This window comes from Pomacea canaliculata, linkage group LG1 (assembly GCF_003073045.1).
Source record: "Pomacea canaliculata isolate SZHN2017 linkage group LG1, ASM307304v1, whole genome shotgun sequence".
Classification (NCBI taxonomy): Eukaryota; Metazoa; Mollusca; class Gastropoda; order Architaenioglossa; family Ampullariidae; genus Pomacea; species Pomacea canaliculata.
In genome coordinates this window covers 11,138,285-11,157,280 of record NC_037590.1, presented here as the reverse complement: position 1 = coordinate 11,157,280, position 18,996 = coordinate 11,138,285, and the positions used below count along the sequence as shown (strand labels likewise).

General features: G+C 38.3%; 1 protein-coding gene across 5 annotated transcripts in view; it reads left to right on the top strand.

Moving 5' to 3' along the window:
- The window catches only part of LOC112556899 (MKL/myocardin-like protein 2), a 58,001-nt gene extending 45,289 nt beyond the window's left edge, over window positions 1-12,712 (top strand). For all 5 annotated transcript variants that reach the window (XM_025226364.1, XM_025226375.1, XM_025226354.1 and 2 more), the window contains one exon: window positions 186-12,712. In XM_025226364.1, coding sequence (XP_025082149.1) covers window positions 186-1,117 — 932 coding nt within the window. In that variant the 3' untranslated portion in view covers window positions 1,118-12,712. The remainder of the gene's footprint in view (window positions 1-185) is intronic.
- Window positions 12,713-18,996: the final 6,284 nt, after the last annotated feature.

Below are 18,996 nucleotides of genomic sequence, written 5' to 3'. Positions count from 1 at the left end.
TAATATCCTGCTACTAAAATTTTACTGGTTATATCTTATGAATGTAGGTGATTTTTAAATATATTCCATTTATTTTTAAATGAACATTCATATGTAATTTAAAATTACTTAAACTAAAACTTATCTCAAGTAGGCTTTAGTTTTTACCTAACTGAAAAGTTTTTGATTGCCATTTTCATTAACAGACCTTCCCCCAAGTGCTGCTGAGGAACCATTGCCCACACCAAAGACAACAGAAGCGCAACCTCTACCATCTTTACCAACTTCTACAGTCAGTCAAGGAACACCCATTTCTTTGTCTGTAGCAATGTCGTTGGCACCTGGTACATTTTCTGTACCTGTATCTTCACTGCCTTCAGCCCCAGTTAGCAGCCCAAGTAGTGGCAGCATTTCACAACAGCTGCAGGTTACCCCATCTTCTCCTACATCTGTTAGTATGACTGTCAGTGAAACTCTAGTGGACAGTGCCCACCAGCTCAACACCAAAACCTTTGCCTCAGACACTAGTTCCCCTCTTGTGACAGTGCTGCCATCAGTCCCTGATCAGCGCATCAACCTCAGCAGTGAACTGTTGGATCTAACAGAGATGTTGTCTGGAGACTTGAATGCCATGGAGTGGACATCTGATTCTGGTTTTGTGGGACTAGATCTTAATGAAGCCAGCATGCACCTTGGTAGCAGCAATACTGTTGGCTTTGGACTAGCAGATACAAGTCAGACATGTTCTGGAGAGCATAGTCTGGTTGTGCCTGTTGCAGGCCAAAAACGCAGCATGAGGGACAGCAGTGGTAGCTTAGGGGGCTGCAGCAGCACTAATGGCTCAGAACCAGACCTGGCATCGCTAGGCTTGAACGATGGTGACCAGGATGGGGATGGGACAGGCATGCAGATTGATGTGTCGGACTGGTTAGATGTGATCATGCCAAGCACAGGGCTAACCCCACTGAGTACCAATGCCCCTGTTTCCTTTTCTGCTGATCCCATCCTTACTCCTAAGACTCAGCAAGAAGTTCTGGACTTGTTCAACTTTGATGATGGAGAGTTCACCACACCATCAGAGCCAGGGAGCACATTTCTGTGGGACAAATTGGCTGAGCCCAGCACCAGCTCCAGCTAGTCAAGAGTCTACATCTATGTGTGCTATAAGAATCATTTCCAGAATCCTGTACTTCTTTTGGAGGATGTGTGTTGCAGTTGATTCTCCACCATCTTCTGTTACAAAGTGAAAATAGCTTAAAAGGAGTACAGTTAATTTCAGCTTGCAACTTACCGGAACAGAGCTATTGTTTAGACATTAGAGAGACTGTGATCGCCTATCAGTGAAAAACTGTGAACAGGTTGGTAGTAGGCTAAAACAGAGCAAAAAAAAAAAACCCAACCAAATAGAAGCAACATGACCAGACATTAACACAAATGTGCAGTTGAACGTGATTTACATTTCAAGAATTACACCTACACTGCAGGTTATGCATGGGTGTGTCAGCTTAATAAATTATTCATCAACAGCATGCAAGTGCTAAAAGTAATGGGGCCTTCATCACAAGCATCTTTATGATTTTTTTTTTTAAGCAATGACTACCTTGATGATGTGGTGTGCAGTGTAGCCTCAAGGCTTTGACAGAAAATTCGTACAATTTTTCTTTCTTCCTTAACCTTTTTTTTTGCTGAAAAAGAAGGCAAATACAAAATGATATCAGATGATCTTGCAGAAATCAAAATGAGACTGCACTTATTTAAAAAGAAAACTGGGGAGTTATATTAAGCATCTCCATTTCTATGTCATAACCTATTTCGGTCTGCTAGCTTTTTCACTAGCACTGGAAATAATTACTTGGAATGCCCTGTCAGGGTAATATGACTGTTCTTGCAGTCACATCCTGCTTGTTAATGTCTTGTTTTGAGAATATAGATGCCAGAATGTGCTTGAATGGATGTTGTATGTCATGTGATCCTTTTGGACCAAGTGCCTATAAAACCTATTGCTGGTCTGTGAAACAAGTGTTAGCAAGCTGAGATAAATCATTGTTTGATTGCACATTGGCCTTGCAGGTTTTTCCCTTATCAAGATGTGACCCCTGTGTGTTTGCGATATATAATAGAAAGATCATACCTTGAAAAAAGTGTGAATAGTAAGTGCATGAAGGATTTTTTTTTTTTTTAATTAAATGTGTATTGTTTTCCTCCAGCTTCTCATGTTGCTTTGTTTTGCTTTTTATCAACCTTCTAGAAAGGCAATACATTTTTTGTAAATTTAAATTTGATACTTTTGCTTAAATTTGTTTTTAGAAATGTGTATAGATGATTTGATAGGAATCAGATGATCTGTGCTGTGTACAGAAGTGCATGATGTTGGTGTCACCAAAATATTTTGATTCAGGAAGAAAGGAAAGGGGCCTTTCCACAGGATTGGAGCTCTTCAGACAATTTGGATATTTAAGTGCAGGCCTTGATGCCCAGCTAGTAAGTTGTCTTAATTTTTTGGGAGGATGATGGGGGTTACTAGTCATGCTGTTTCAACATGATATGCATCACACTTCAACACCTTTGTTTTAGTTTGTGTATTTATATTATTTGTGTGTGCCTTTGTTTTAAGTAGTTGATTCTGGATGTGATATTGAACAGCTTGTGTTCCTTCTCCATGATTTCCCACCCCACTTAGTTGACAGCTGTTCACAGCATTGTGGTCTGTGCTTTTTTGGGTCCATACTTACGGATTGTTTGCTTGGTTTGATCTGTTTAAAGATATTTTGTTACTATGCCTCAGCATCACTGGTCTGGTTTTCCACATAACAAAGGGGTTGCTGTGCTCCTTTGTGGATTTCAGTCTCCATTAGTTTGTCTGACTATGCATTCCATATTTTATGCATTAATTTAATTAACAAAAGTCTTTATATGGAAAATTACTGCATACGTGCAGCAGACTATTAACCCTAGAGGCTTTTAAGTTGTCTGATGCTTCTAGAGTTGCTACTTTATGAAACTGGTCAAATCTCCTTGTTTCATCTTGCCCCATCCCTCTTTTATTTTTAAATAAGATAAGGGTTTTGGAGGGTTTCAATACACAGAGCTTGATATTTTTTTATTGTTATATTTTTTCTTGTTTTGAGAGATGAACAAGACAGTAAAGAAAAAACCCAACAAGTATATTTCACTCACATAAGTAAGAAGCATGGTATGAACAGTGGTCAGCACCAAGTTGGCTGTTTTGATACTGACCTCCATTGCCCACCTCCCAAGTTTTCCTGTCTCTGTTTCTTTTTTGTGTCATTCTTAAGACCAGTGTCCCTTCCAAGCCAAGTCTTGGCTAAGATATTAAAAAATTCATTAAAACTAAGATGTATGTCTTTAAAAAAAAATGCTTGTTTGCTTGGCATATATTTTTGCTTTTCACACTAACTGCCTGGTGACAGTCCAGATGCTACTGGGGACCATATCTTTCCAATATTGCTTATATATGCTATGTTCCACCACTGATTTTACCCTCCATTTTAAGACTTTGAAACAGTCCCATGAAATACTTTTTTGAAAGCTTGACCTTTAGACCAGCAACAGCTTCAGGTCTTTCTGTTCATGTGACTGCAGTTGAGAAGGAATCAGCAACATTTCTCAGACATGTAGAGCTACATGTCTGGTTTGATCAGTGCACATTTCCTTTCTGGTTATGTTTTAGGAAGGACATTTTTTTGTGGACCACAGATTATTTTCACAGAAAATTCCTCTGTTGGCATTCTGTGAATCTGTAGTCATGTTTTCAGCAATCTTTCGGTAGCTCTGTCAATATTTCTTTGACATCATGCAATCATAATTTTTTTCTTCCTTCATTCCTATTTTAACAGCTTTACTAATTCCCTGCTGGAGGTGAGTGGAAGATAATGCAGCAGCAAATATCTAAGCTAACTTAGAAGAGCCACACCAATTTGAGTTTTTTAATGTAGTTCAGAGTTTATCATGAGGACCAAGATAGAAAGAAACAGCTGTGGAGGTTTATTGTTATTTTCCACAGATATGTTTTAGTTGGGTTTTTTCCTGTGCACAAACAGTTTTCTACTGCTAAGCACATTAAGTTGTCCAGTAAAATCAAGTGAGATATTCAGTCAGGCAGTTCTAATTGAACTGGGTTATAGCCTAGATTTCTGTTATAAGACTTTCCAAAACATGCTTAAAATAATGGGTATTCAAAAATTGTTTCTTGTAGGACTGGTTTAAACCATTGGCTTCTACATAGTTTTTCTGTTCTATCAGGCCTTAGATACATTGCTATTTACTTTGCACATTGTTCACCTCTTATCCAGAATTTTCATCTCATTTTATGTAATTTTTAAATAAATAGTTGCGTCTTAAGTGGTAAGAGGAAAATATCCTTAAGAAGTACACAAATGTTTAGCTTCACATTAGAAAATAAATTTGCATGATTAAATTTTTTTTTCTCTGCTTTGAGTGAGCAGACCTAATGTCACAGTAAATATTTTCTGCCTCAAAAGCTCATATTATTCTTCTTAATGGTCTCATTAACAAAATAAATCAAAATTTATCATTAAGACATCACAGTGAACTCTTTAAGGAAACAATTTGCACTGGAAGAATCAGTTGCTAAGTATTGCCAACAGCTGTATTTGTTTCCTGTCTTTTTGACCCATCCCCATTTTCACCCTTTCTCACCTCCATTCTCTCCATCTATCATTCTCCATTTTGCTTTTTCATTTTTCTTTTGGTAGATTTGTTTAAAGGGTGAATGCTTCAGTGTTCTACCAGCTGCTGACCTTTGTGAAGCCTGTGACTAGTAAAGATGGATCTAGAAGTGGATCCTCCTTGCTTGTGGCATTTCACAGTGCATAGAACTCATATGCCATCTTTATTACTAGTATCAGAATGCTTCTATTGTTTTGGTAGTATATAATGTAAGAGATAACTAACAAAACTGTATTAATATAGCTAGTGTGTGTATGTGTGCAAGTACACACATCACTCATGCAGACACACCTATTCCTGCTCTCATGTGCTTCCCAAATGTAGATAAATTTTCAAAATTGCAAAAAGTACAAGTAATTTCTTGTTTTGGACTTAAGCATTCTAATAGATCATAAAATAGTTCTCTATACTTTTGCTAAATTAATACTATGCTTTAAGTAACGGTCATAGTGGTCAATAAATCTGTTGGGTCAAAAGTGTCATCTATTCTTGGAACATAACTTGCAGATTTTCCAGTACTGCATAGAGCTAATAATTACAAATATCCTTAAAGTTTGAAAATAAAGTTATAAACTTAATTATACTTTACATAAAGGTTGCATTAGTGTTAGAATGGTTCTCAGGTTCAAAAATCTTCGTTTTATGTGTTAAATGTAGAAGGGGGTCATGTAAACATGCAGCACTTTTCCACCAAAGTATAAAAAAAAAGATGATGGCTGAAGAATGATGATATCAGCAAAATAAGGACTGTGCAGCTGTAATGTAGCTGATGAAGTGTCTTTCCTCTTATTCCTTAAAGCCTTGGTAACAGTTGCTACTGATGTAGATCCTAGCCATTATAGAGTTTCTTTACTGTATGCTAAAGTCTTAGTCATACTGACCTTCCTTATTAGAGATTTTGAAACAGAGCCAGCCATACCGACATGAAAAGTCTCAGTTACTAAGATATGGCGACTCCCATACTGGACATTGCCCTTCTGGCTGTCACCAGGCAGTCAAGACCTCTTTAATAGCAAAGTGTGTTGTGGTGTGATGATATTAATCTGTTTGCTGTTGTGCACCAGTGGTGGAGAGTTTTCACTTGAGCATGAGTCTGGCAGGCTATTTTAACAGATTGGTAATGCATGTGAACTGTGCCTCTTCAATTTTCAGTTTCTGTTTGAGATTTGTCTCTCTCCCCTACTTTTTGAGTTTTAGTTGGTTTTTTTTTTTTTAACTGGCATGAAATCTGCAGCTACAAAGGACCACATTTCATTGAAAAGCATCAGTCATGTTTTTCTTGATAGGGTGCCCTCCATCATTTTGAAAGTCTCATTAAATTTAATTTAGTTATGTCACTTTAGGTTCACTTCAAGATCATGGTATTGAAATGACAAGAATGAATGGCTTGATAATTTTGCTGTCAAAACATAGTTCAGAGATTCAGTGTATCTTACTCATATTACTGCATGCATTTGTACACAGAGCATCATGTTCTTTTTATTGTGGTTCCATGTTAAAGTTAATGTAAAAGTCCTTTTTAAGTCATACTGGCATAATCTAAGTTGCGTGAAAGAAAATACCCTCATTTTTTAGAAATTTGAGTATTTCTAGAAAGATACTGGCTTCACAAATTAAAGCAAGCTGGTATTTAAAAAATAAGGAATTGAGGATTGACACTAAGTAAAAAGATGACAGCAGGAGGGTTAAGACTTTCCATAGCTCATTCTCTTACTTTTCATTTCTCTCCTCCTTTTCTTCTTTCTCATCCTGCTAGATTTCTTTGAATTCATATTAATCATTTATACACCAGGTGCCAAAGATAAACAAGGTTAAGGTCTTTTTTTATTTCAATGTCCACCTGTATGCTCAAGAAAAGTAAATGGCAAATACCTTCACAAATGTTTCATCATTTATTTTCTGTCTTCCATATCTTCTCTTACAGAATGACATAAGCATTGTTCCAAATATCATAAAAAGACAACTGTTACTTGGGTTTTCTTTTATCATTTATCTTTCCCCAACTTATTTCCAGTGTTCTTTCTGCAGTTCATAGGATAAAACTATGTGGAGTAACATTTCTTGGGAAATAAACGTCTCTATAATAGTTCAATTTTATTAAACATTAAACTAAAGGCACATGATGATGTGGATTTGAGTTTATTTCCTTTCTGCGCATTTTATTATATCATAATTTTTTATTGCTATCCACCAAGTGTTAAAGCAGTTCCACCCTTCTATAAGTGAAACAAATATAAAAGAGATTCTTGTGTTGAAATGTGCTGATTACAATATTCTTCAGTAACTGCAGTAAGCTGGTACTCAATTTTTGGTTTTCAAACATTCTAGCATACTCTCTTCCCCCTTCACCATTTTCCTTTTTTAGTTTTCCTAAAACAAAGTACAAAGTTGGAGGGAAAAAGATTGTCTGAATAGTAAGTTTGCTAATAAAAGTATGTGATATAAATTTTTGAACTTGACCTTCATACTTGACGTGGTAAAGTACAACGCATGCTATATAAAATTATGGGTAGCTGCATAAAAATTAAAGTTGCAACAAGACTTTCGTTTCATACTGTGACTTTCCAAATAGGGTTTATGCAACAGACTGAAGTACCTTGTCTTCCTTGAGCAAACTTTCTTTGTTTATGAGGCATCCATTCTTGAGAAAGATTTTTGTTTCATGAAGAGAAGACAAAGTATAAATTTTAGTTTAAAATATATTTTTTAAGTGATTGGTTAAATGCAACATTATGTTATTAAAATGTTATGTGAAAGTTTTGTTTAGCTTGTACAGACATTGTTTTTAAAAATCCAAAACACATTCATGCATTATTACAATTCTTCTCCCTATTTCTCAAGAGCAAAGGTAGCAATATGGCAGAATCTAGTTAGAGCATAGTTCAGACACAATATGTTAAAATAATGTGCAGCACTTTTTGCAAAATTTATTGACAGTCTAGATCAAAAATGAAGGAATATAAAGCTGAAGGTATAGTGAGAAAGAAAAAAACGGAAGAAAAAAGGAAGCCGGTAATTACAGCTTCAAAGACAACATTTTCTTAGTGCAGTAGTACTTTCCATAGAATGTGTAAATAATTTATCGCTACAAAATGACCTTCCCTTTTGCTTTTCTAAGTTTGACTTATTTCTTTAAAAGTGTAGATGTTTTTTCTTGGTAGCGGGGCTGTGGGAAGGAGGGGGGTTGTTAATGATGGCGTGGCCTTAGAAGTTAAAGAGGTCTCCTCAGGCGTTTTCCATCATACTAAGCTACATCAGCAGCGAAGTAGCATCAAGTATAGTTATTGAAATCAGCTAATTTTTAAAGACTGTGTACAATATGTAATGAATGAAATCCATTTCCTAATGCCGTTTACTCACAAATCCTGCATTATCCATGTTAAACCCATAACCACAGCAGACAAAAGCCATTCTGCATCTATCAAGATATACTAAAAGTCATGAAAGAATTCTTCTCTGCAAAAAGGGCATTCTAAAAATGGAAAACTAAGGATCATTTGCCTGCAGGAGTGACCAATGTGGTCTGACAAACATTCCATGTTTTTCAGCATCTTAATCGGAATAAATAAGAGTAAGTTTTTCTTGCCATTTACTTATCTAGCAAATAAATTTAAAACTGGTTTTGCATTCCGCTTGTGTTCCCTGTCTGATGGATTATCATTCCTCTGTTGCTCCTTCTTTGTTGTAAGGTCTTTGCTTAACTAGGCCAAAAAACAAAGCTTAAGGAATTATTTATGTAGTGGGTTTGTATCCACCACCCCCATCCCCAGGTCTGCACTCTTCTAACTGTAATCTCCCCCCCCCTCCCAACAGCTCCCTTCCCCACTTTCACCTTTTAAATGTAATGGAATACACAAAAGACTTCTGTCTTCCACCGTCTTTTCATCCCTTAATCTCTTTGTGTTCAAACTACCAATGCCTACAGCTGTTCTCTGATATTACAGTAATAAGAATATGAGGCTGGCATGACATGGCTGACCAGGCATTTCGGGGGTTTGGTTTTGTTATGCAGACTTTAGAACCACAAGACTTAAGATGTAACTATGTCAAGTTTATTTATTCTGTTGAGTACTGTTCATTTACAGATGAATCAACTATTGTGTACACTTCCTAGAAGATTGTGACCAAACAGCTTTGCAAACACATGCATGTTATGAAAATAGGAGGAAAATTATGCTCATTTTCATTTTGCTTGAATGCATAAAAGGGTGTGAATACTTAAAAGTTTTTCAACCATCCCCATTGCCAACAAAAGTTTCTTGCCAATCATATTACCATTCTTCCATTGCTTGTGCATGCATTTATTTATATTTTTATTAGTGTATTGAGTCTGTGTCACTGGATTTATCATGTAGGTGTGTGCAGTGTGTAAGTGTTGTTTTCTGGGGTTTTTTGGAACCTCTTGTGTTGCCTTACCCATTTATGAAACTAACTGTGAAGACTTGCAGTGATGCATGGTGTTTCAGTGACTGACCTCTCACTAGCCGTGTGTTCACATTTCACACATATCACTAGCCCATCTTCTTGTTCAGGGGTGTTCATCAAAGAGCAAAGGTAGGCTAAACTCTAATAAGGCTCAAAGAGTTAGCACACATTACCAGCAGTCTGTATATTTCTGGGTTTTTCACTGGCAAGCCCACATGCGCATGGATGAAATTAATGCCTTTGAAATTTGAAGGAGAATGTCAAATTCATTACGAAAATGCATACTCATACTGCATGCAAAAGGTTCTGAAAATGATATAGAAACTGGTTGATTCTGGATCTTTGTGTCATTGCCTCATGAATTTCATTGTGATTGTGGACCATTACTGACTGCTTCAATGAGAGCATAATCTTAAGAATATGAAGTATATATATGTTGTTCAGTGAGCGTGCTGTGACAATTGTGTCCATTTTCCTATTGAAGTAAGTCAGTAGAGAAGTAGTGTCATAATCCTGTGTTTCATTTTTGAGAATATATTTACAGTTGTTTGAAGTAAAGGATCCTTATAGCTTTTAAGCTGCTACGAAACCAGTGGGTGAATGCTGGACGGTGGAACAGTCTTGCAGATGTGATTCCTCGTCCTGAAAAGTTACTTTTTTTTCTGGTAGAAAACAGATCTTAAGAGACCCAGCATCTTGCTTGTTTTCTTGCTTCTTCCATCTTGACTGTTCTGACTTTGGGATTTTTAGTCTTTATCTTTAAACCTATGGTGCAAGCTATAGGTTTACCAGTTTTCTGTTGGTGTGTGTTTACCCAATTGTCTACAGTCTTTTGTTTCTGTTGTATTTCAAAGTTGGGTTGATTAGAGTGGTTTTCAGATTGCCTTCGAATAGGATCTGGCCATGGTTTTGTTGAGTTGATGCTTATTTCAGTTGTTCATCAATTAGCACCACCATTAGCCTTGTGTTGTGAGAAAAAGGTGTATATTGATCTTGTGTCTTACCATTATTCTCTTACACCAAGATGTAGTATTTCATACACCAGTGTTATTTATACTGTTTTTATGTATCAGTGTGTGTGTGCGTGCATGTTTATTTCCTTGTACAGTGGCCTTTATATCTGTAGTAGAGTATCCCTGGTCTGTTTTAGTACTATGTCCTGTGTGGTATCTGCACAGGAAATCATTAGATCAAGGGTTTTACACAAGACTATAATGGTGGCTTGCAAGGTAATTCTTGTGTTGTGATAGGAAATGCTGGAGGACAAATATAAAAAAGAAACCATTTCACATTAGATTGATATCAGTGTAAATTTGTAATTGTAGAGAACATTAGCACAAGCTTTGCAAGCTTCACAAATCTGCATGTTAAAGCAGATAAATAATATATTAAAGTAATTTTCATTAGATAACTACCTAGAATAATGCCAGGACAGACTGGAGGAGAGAAGCCAAAAGATAACAGTTTACTGAAAAACCAGACTTAAATAATACTCATCGCAGTATCTTATCTGAGTGGCTGGTTTGGTTGCCGGTTGTTTGCATTTGATTCCAAGCATGCAAGCACATGGACTAAATGCTTGCACCTGATTCAGCACTGGATTATGTTTGTGTATTGTGTACATTCCATACCATTAGCTCCATGCTTATAAACCAAGACTTAATCCATAATGATGCAGTACTTTATGAGAGAAAATATTTTAATCTTCAACACCTACAGTAACATCCTTTTGACAGAGCTTGAAGCAGTTGTTGGATTCCTTGAGATCATGTTTGTAAAGAACTATGTGCCAAAAGAGGATTTACTTTGCACCTCATAAATACAAAAATCCAGAGTAATGCCTTTTACATTGAAAGCTCAAAATTTAGTTATTGAAGCTGTGTTATCATGCTTTAAAACAAAACAAACAACAAAAAAAATCAAAAAAGCCTAAAGGCTGATTACATTATTGAGTTTAAGAAATAAGGTTTTTCCCAACAATAATGCATGCTGTTTTCATCTGTGGTTCTGCATTATGAATAGATTGTAGTTATGTTTTGTACTCTGGGTACATTCTGAATCTGTAGAGTGTGTGGGTAGTCAGCACTTGTGTTACGATGGCATACCTCTCTCAATGTGCTTCTGCAAAATTTTTAGTTCCTCAGAATTTTGTTGATAGACTTTGTCGCCAGCAACCATTTCCAGAATTTATTCAAAAAAAGTGTTTATAAAGTAGAGCCTTGTTTGGGCAGATGTACATACAAACATTTTTTTTTTTTTTTTTTTGTGTTGATAAAACTATGCTGATAGTGCTATGTAGGAAATTATATAATATAGACATAGCTACTTCAGGCACAATTACGAAACCATTATAAATGAATGTCCCAAGCTTGTCAGCATAGTTTTTACTCTTAGGTGATGCTGTTCCTAATCTGTCTCCAACACCAAATCTCAAAACAGAAAAATTTGTTTTTACTTATTTCTTTCTCTATTTAAAAACATTCATTTGGTTCCGCACATTTTTTTGTGTGTGTGACGCAATGCTTATCAGTAGTGTGCATTTTTTTAAAGTTTAAAAATTGATGAAAGCACGTTTTCCCTTATGTACACAAGAGGGCCATGAGCGCTTTCACAAACGCATATTCATGGCAAGAACAGCATTAAAGCTGATCCACTCATCCAGTCATCCCTAACTTGTCTTTTGCACTCAAACATTTGTTTAATCAGCTTGAAACAGAAGCTGTATGCCATCTATCACGCGGCACGCTGGGTGCATGTTATTGGGGTGCTTCAAAGTTGAACACTTATTTTCATCAGGAGCGGGTAAGGGTTCGTTCTTAATGTCGATGGCTGAGCACCGAGTTATCCCATGTTCTGTCACAAGTTTTGTTCTGGCCTCCATTGACTCCCATTACACCTTGCTTGGTGTGGATGGGTTCAATTTGAACTCGGAAGAGATGTCTTAAAGTACATATAAGGGCCGAGTTACAGGAACGAGACGTGGAGAGTTTTTCATGCGTTCCTACCCTAAATGTGCATTATTTGGTAACTACTGTTACAGCTTGGCATTGTTACATTGTGTTGAAGCATGGGTCCGTTCCACTGTCCCAAAAGTTCAATCATGTTAAGGTTAAGAGTGTTGTTAAGAGAAGAAAACCCGTTGAAGTTGACACAAATTGTCTTTCATAACTGATCAGTATGTGGCTGAAGTTCTAGAACTTCAGGCACGTTTCTGTGTACTTACTGTAAATTACTTTAATGATGTGGTGAAATAAGTGTGCTGAAGGCACTGCATCAGTTGTCAACGCAATAGACAAAGATTGAGGGTGGTTTACTCTGTTCCTGCATCTTATCTCCATGACAAGATTCTCTCTGTCTTAGGAAGGTATCACGTTAGGTTCACGTGTGTTTATGTACCATTAGAGATACATGATCATTTGTGTCCACTAACACCTTTCCTAGTCCAGTATCATTTCATCTCATTACGCCATTCAGTCTCTTTTTTTGTACAATGTAAATATGTTCTGTATGAATTCTCCCATTCCCCCACCTACCCAGCAGTTGTCCGCTTTTGAAAACTTAAATGTAGCATTCAATGAATAAATGCTTGATATGAACATTTTATTTGTTTTGATTAAAGACAGTCTTGCTGTTTGACCAAGTTGAATGAAAGTGGTGATCAAGAGCTGGTCTGACCGTCTTCAACAAAGATTCAATTTATTTCAGCAATAGGTGTTGGCTAACTTTTCTCTTAAAGAGACTGTTGCGCAGTTGTGCGCTGAACAAAAGGTTTGAGCCAATATAGACAACAGTAAACATGTTTTGGTTGCAGACTACTTCGGAAATACTTTTCGAACGAAATAGCTCCAGTTAGTCCAGCTGTAGTCTGGACTCAGCTAATACAGATACTAATCCAGGTATTTGAGACCAAGTGCGCAAGGAAAATGCTCCGAGTTTCCTACATATAAAGCAGGAACAACGAATATATAAGAAGCACCGTCGCCATCCTGACGGGCTAATAATAATGAGAATCAGACAACTTATCTAGCTGTGTACCCCAGCCAAAGCCAGGCTCACTGCTTACAGACACGCGTTTACAAAACGAAAAGTGTTTCATGCAACCTCACACCTCGACCTTATTCTCTTTTCAGATCCACATACAGGTACATTATAGAAGGGCCCAATAAGGATACACCTGAGAATTATGATAACTTTTTTGACAGACCAATTTCAAAAGAAGAAGTATTGCGTGCTATGCGAAGAATTAAGGATAATAAAGCCGCAAGTCCAGATATGATAATCGGTGAATTAATAAAGCATTCATTTTCCACTGTAGTAGAGTTACTTCATCAATTTTTAAATGAATTATTCAACAAGGTTTTATTTCCAGATAAATGTACCGAATCAATAATTATTACCATATTCAAGAAAGGTGATAGGAATAATCCTAACTGTAGAGGTATTTCCCTTCGGGATGCGACAAGTAAGGGGTGTGGTTTTATAATTAACAGTAGATTACAGGAGGAAATGGATGAAAAGCAGATTGTTTGGGAATATCAAGCTGGTTTTAGGAAAGGATACTCAACTGTGAATGACATGTTTACCTTGATGGGGTTGATTCCGAAACAATTCTCTCTTAACCGTAAACCATATGTGGCATTTATAGAGTTTGAATTTATAGACTTGATTTTCGACTTTCGGAGGCAGTCATCAGTATTATCCATAATGATGCCATCGACGTGGTCGACTATTACAAATATCTAGGTACTATCTTTTATGACAAGCTTATTAAATAGAGCATCAACACTGACATGATCCTCCGTAAAAGCCAACAACGTCTGTACCTCCAACGGAAAATCAGATCTTTCTCTGTCAGCTCTGTCTCACTCGTTTCTATCAGTCCTTCTTTGAAAGTCTCATCACTTTTTCTTTCATCTCTTGGTTCCACAGCCTCTCCCTAGGGAACAGCAACAGCCTTGCCTCTCTTGCTACTAACTGTTAAAAGATAACCGGAACCAGACAGAGGGATTGGGCAGCCTTTTGTCATCAATAAATCCTCAGGAAAGCATCATGCATCCTCTCTATTTCTGATCATGTGTTGGTCTGTGAGTTCTCACTCTTGCGGTCTGGCTGTACGTACGCGATGCCTGTCTGCAGAACCAATCGTCACCGCAACTCGTTCATTCCACATGCTATTCACTTGATAAACTCTACTGGCCGTCATCTTGTACTAGCCTAAGCTGACCTGAGGTCACTAACTGTATCTGCTGTTGGGAATGTTTTTGTGTGTGAGAGAGAGATCTATTTCAACACGTACATTTATAGTATATCTTTTCTATCATATATATATTGCTAGTACGAGCACTATCTTGAATTGCCCCTGAGGATCAAAAAGTTGTATCGTCGTGCAGGCAATTAACGCATTGCTAAACCTTTGACCTCCCGTGAGGAGGCCGGCCGTCATGCGCAGCTCGAGAACCGTCGACATTTGCATAAGCGTCCTTGACACTCCAATAGTGGCGGAAATGCCCTGGGAAATCCTCGCGTGCGCCTGCGCAAAGCACAAAATGTCGTAGCGCGGATTTTCAACAATGTAAGGACATTTAATTGTTTTGCTTTTCTCCTGCCGAGATAATCTGCATTTTGTTTGTTTGGTAAGTAAAGTATTTTTTATTTGCTATGTTTACATGATTTTCATGTTGGCAAACAGCATTTGACAAGGCAGCAACATCAGTGTCGATGAGAGTGACGAGCAAGTGTCTCAAAACAATGAAAAAGTTTGTGAGAAAAGCTCATAAATATAGCGTCCGTCGTCAGTAGGCAAAATGACAGTATTGGTACTTCATAGCTTTGTTTCTAAGTATCATTACAATTCAGATAAAATATGCTAGATCGGCACATACGTTTTGAAAGGCCCCTGTCGCATCAAAACAAAGGTATAGTCGATAACACAGATGACCATCACAAAGCACAACGGATGCAAAAAAAAAAAAGTAGATACAACAAAAGTATCGATAGCTGGTACCGGTTGTCGGATAAATGAATGAATGCTGAGAGATTAATGATGTTCATTTGGTAACATATACCCGTATGCAGCAGGATGAATAACCATAGTGGTATAAATAAGTTAGGGATACGAGCCACGCAGTCTATCACTGTACGGTGTACCACAATTTTGGAGAACACAGTTCGTTTCTCGCTCTAGGTGACCGCGATGCTGTCGAGTCAACAGGTCGAAATTCCAATGGCTGATGTTTGAAATGCATGCACTTTCCGGTGTTCCTGTCCTGTTACCCACTTCCTGTACGACTCCCTTTACTTTTGTCTTGCTGGTTTGCGCCATTGGAAGGCGCAACATAAATCCAGCCTGATAACCCGGTACTTGTTCAGTTGAGTGTGTTTGGAGATGAAAATTTCTACACCTCTAAAATAAGCGTCAGGTTAGAGTGTTATTCCTGCACAGTGATAATCGAGACCAGCTTTCTTCGACTTTCAGTAACATTCGCTCACCAGCTTGAAAAGTAGCTTTAGAGATAGCAGATAAATGCTCCATAAAGATGAAAGATATGAGCATCTTTGCAGCATTTTAAGGTGTAGAAAAAGCTGCTTGACATGAAAATTCAAGTGTAATATAACTGTTGGAAACCACCCAAAATCAGTCGCTGTGGGGAAAAAAAGGCCTGTGTCAATCGTCAGGTAAGCCAGCCTGAATCGACCGCAATACAGACCTCAGTCGTCCGACTAAACTATTCTGGCTTCTGTTCTTCTTTAACAGTTTTGCCTTCAACTTTTTTTACTGAGCTATTCTGCGACTTTTTTTTTCAACGAGAAAGTCTGCATTCCTGAAGCATCTTACATTCTCGACTGCCACAATTTTCGGGACTGGTGCTTCCATTGCATTACTGAGTTTGCAGTTCGGACCCAGTTCAACAATAAGTTGGTAGAACAAATCGCGAAGCACCCAGACATTCCTAAAGTTGTTTCTGTTTTTAAGTGAAAGATAGGCTACGCCTTCAGTTAACAGTAATGCTTTCAGTGTGTAATTACAAATCTTGTAGTTAACAGTTCAAACCTAATTTGTTATTCTTGAGGGTTTGGGCCTGTATCATCCTGTGGAAATGGCCGTCCATTCCTTCCTTTTTTTTTTTTTTTTTCTTTGCTTGGTGTGTGTGTGAGTCTTTCAAAAGTGGGTTGTCGTTCTTTGTATACAGCCGCCTTTTTCACTGCTTGCAGATAGCGATGATGGGATGAAGAAATAGAATGCTTTTAAGAGATTAACAGTTACCTTTTTTCGTCTTTTAAGATGATTTCTCGAGAGAAATTGAACCAGTTATAAATTTCCAGGGTATAATAGATAGGACGACGCCCCCACTGCAAGCTCACTGCGTCCTTGACAACGTGCCAAGGCTGCTACAGGTGAAATATGTATGTGTGAACAGACGCGAGGGCTGCAGTGCAAATAGCCTTTGTTTTGTTTTTTTTTTTTTTTTAAGCAAAAATTTCGATTTCGACATGGTACTTGTCTATAGCTACTAAAACTGCGAAGTCTTGATATTGGTCGCCACTAGGTCTTCAACCTGTTTCGCTACGCAGTCGCTTCGAGCGTTAAAGTTAAATTTCAATGATTGCCTTTCTCACTTGATTGAGAGCAGTTGATACCATAGATTCTGGAATCCGCAACGACCATCAATAGAACATTTTATTAACATCAACAAAACAATATCATGACATATCTTTATCTCTCTTTCTCTCTTATTAAAGGGAGAGGAAGGAGGAGCACGTTTTCTGTTATCTCTGTAATTACCTGAATTTCACAGTTTGTCACAAGCTTCAGCAGTTTCTGTAGCGAGAGCTGATGTATCAGCCAATGTCAAAGAACCCTGTAGCAGACAGCCACATGTCTTCACAATTGCTACAGCTTCCAAGTTAGTTGTCATTCCAACTCCGCTTTTAGGGGATTCTTTAACCAGAAGCAGTAGTCTCGACTTCTTTCTTTTCTGCCCTTACGTGTCTTCACTTCCATTTGTCATCGCCAAGGATCTGCTTACCATGATGAGGGGGGACTACACCCTTTTGGCCGCCACTTCAGATGTTATTTATAGCAGATCCTTCGTGAGCATGCAAAGAGATTAAAGTGTAATGTAGTCATCTGCAGCACTCGCCGTCTTTCGTAATGCTTGTGATTATCTTGCTGTTATAACCCATCAGGGTGCCGCCACTGTAATCAAAGACTGGCAGCCTGCACAGAAATTAAAGCCAATGGGCCGTGACTTCGTCTGCGGCCACGGCGTTCTTGCCGAGATAGGGTGGGGGCAGGCTCTTTATACTCGCATAAAAAAATGTATAGTTTCATACTTATTAATTACAGGCGACGAAATAGCTTTTAGCTTCAGTTTCCCGAAGCTGTGTTGTTTTTTTGTTTTTTTTTTTTTTTTTTTGTCTATTCCAAATGCTCAACAAACTGGCATCAGACAATGGAGGATACATTTTAAGAAAGATTTTGTTGTCTTCTCAACACTTTGTATCCTGACAACCATCACTTACGGACTAGCATAACCGTTTGTCTGTTCGCACCAGTTTCTATGCATTTATGTCCTGTGAGAGGAATACTTTGTTCATCCTGGGAGAAAGTGTACCTAATTTATCATAGAAGGTAAGAGGAGAGAAATGAGCTTCGCTTGCCCTACGATAGACACGTTGAACCACTCAGATTTTTGTTTACATTTATATAAGGCAAACATGTTTCATCTTCTCGTGCACTGAATTGCATGCGTACATGGTTATTTATATTATATGAAACCATTCACATGTAAGTACACATGAGCTGTTTTGTTTTTCTCGTGTCTGTACCACCGCCAATGCCAAGCGTGTGTAAAGACAGTTTACTTGTTTATTTTCTTTCTGTACCTGCAAGAGCCATCGGCATGCTGACGATGACGGTGTAATTACAAGGCGCTTTTGATTGCTTCTTCTGAGGCACCCAGTCTCATGCTTTTCCTCCGGATCGTCGAGAGATGGTTGCGATGAGGGGTGAGGGAGACGGTGAGCTGGCGGTGCTTCGGTTCGCTTTACCTCCCCGTCTCCTCCTCCTCCACCACCACCTGAGATGCGAGTTGTTCGTTTGGTCATGGCCGCCAGCCTCGTCTACAGGCAATGCTGACACGCACCTCATATTGGACATGACTGGAAGTAGGAGTTGTGTTTGTGGGCAGCAGCTGTTCTTCCAAGATTCCTTAGTCATAACACTCCCCCACCCCACCGTCTCTCTCTCTCTGTGTTTTGTGACGTCACGCTTAAAATGTTTAAGTGAAGACCGGGTATTCTGGTTCAGATCTCGTGTCGGGCAGGTAGTTGTTTCTCTGCATGCGGCGCCTGATTACAAGGCAGCCTGCTCTACCGGATGTATCCTGGCAACGAAAACGCCAGCTACCCCTCTCCCTCAGTGTTGTATAGGCTGTCTGAAGGTTTCATGGAGAGAGGATTTTTAACACCTGTTTATTTACTCTGGTAAAAATTGGGCCACGTCTCCCACACGACTGTTTCCTCCTTCCTTTTCCTCTTTATCCCTTTATCCATCTCTCATTTTGTAACAGATAGATAGCTTTAGGTGCTCAGCGGACGAACAACGGTGTCATGTTCCATCCCCCCTCCTTTTTTTATTTTAACTGAGAGCTGTTTACAACGGAGGCCGGTGCAGCTTGTGAGCACTATAAGCACTGAGCAGGGGCGCCGGGAAGTCGTTTTGTGATGCGTGCAGTCTTCTGGGAGATTTCAGATGATTCTAGAGGCGCACCAGCCAGCACACCTGTGTTTCTCCATTACCTAGATGTCATACCTCATTCTTCATATCACCCTTTACCATTATTTGTCCGTTCTTTCCTCCCATACCTTTCCTGCTGATAG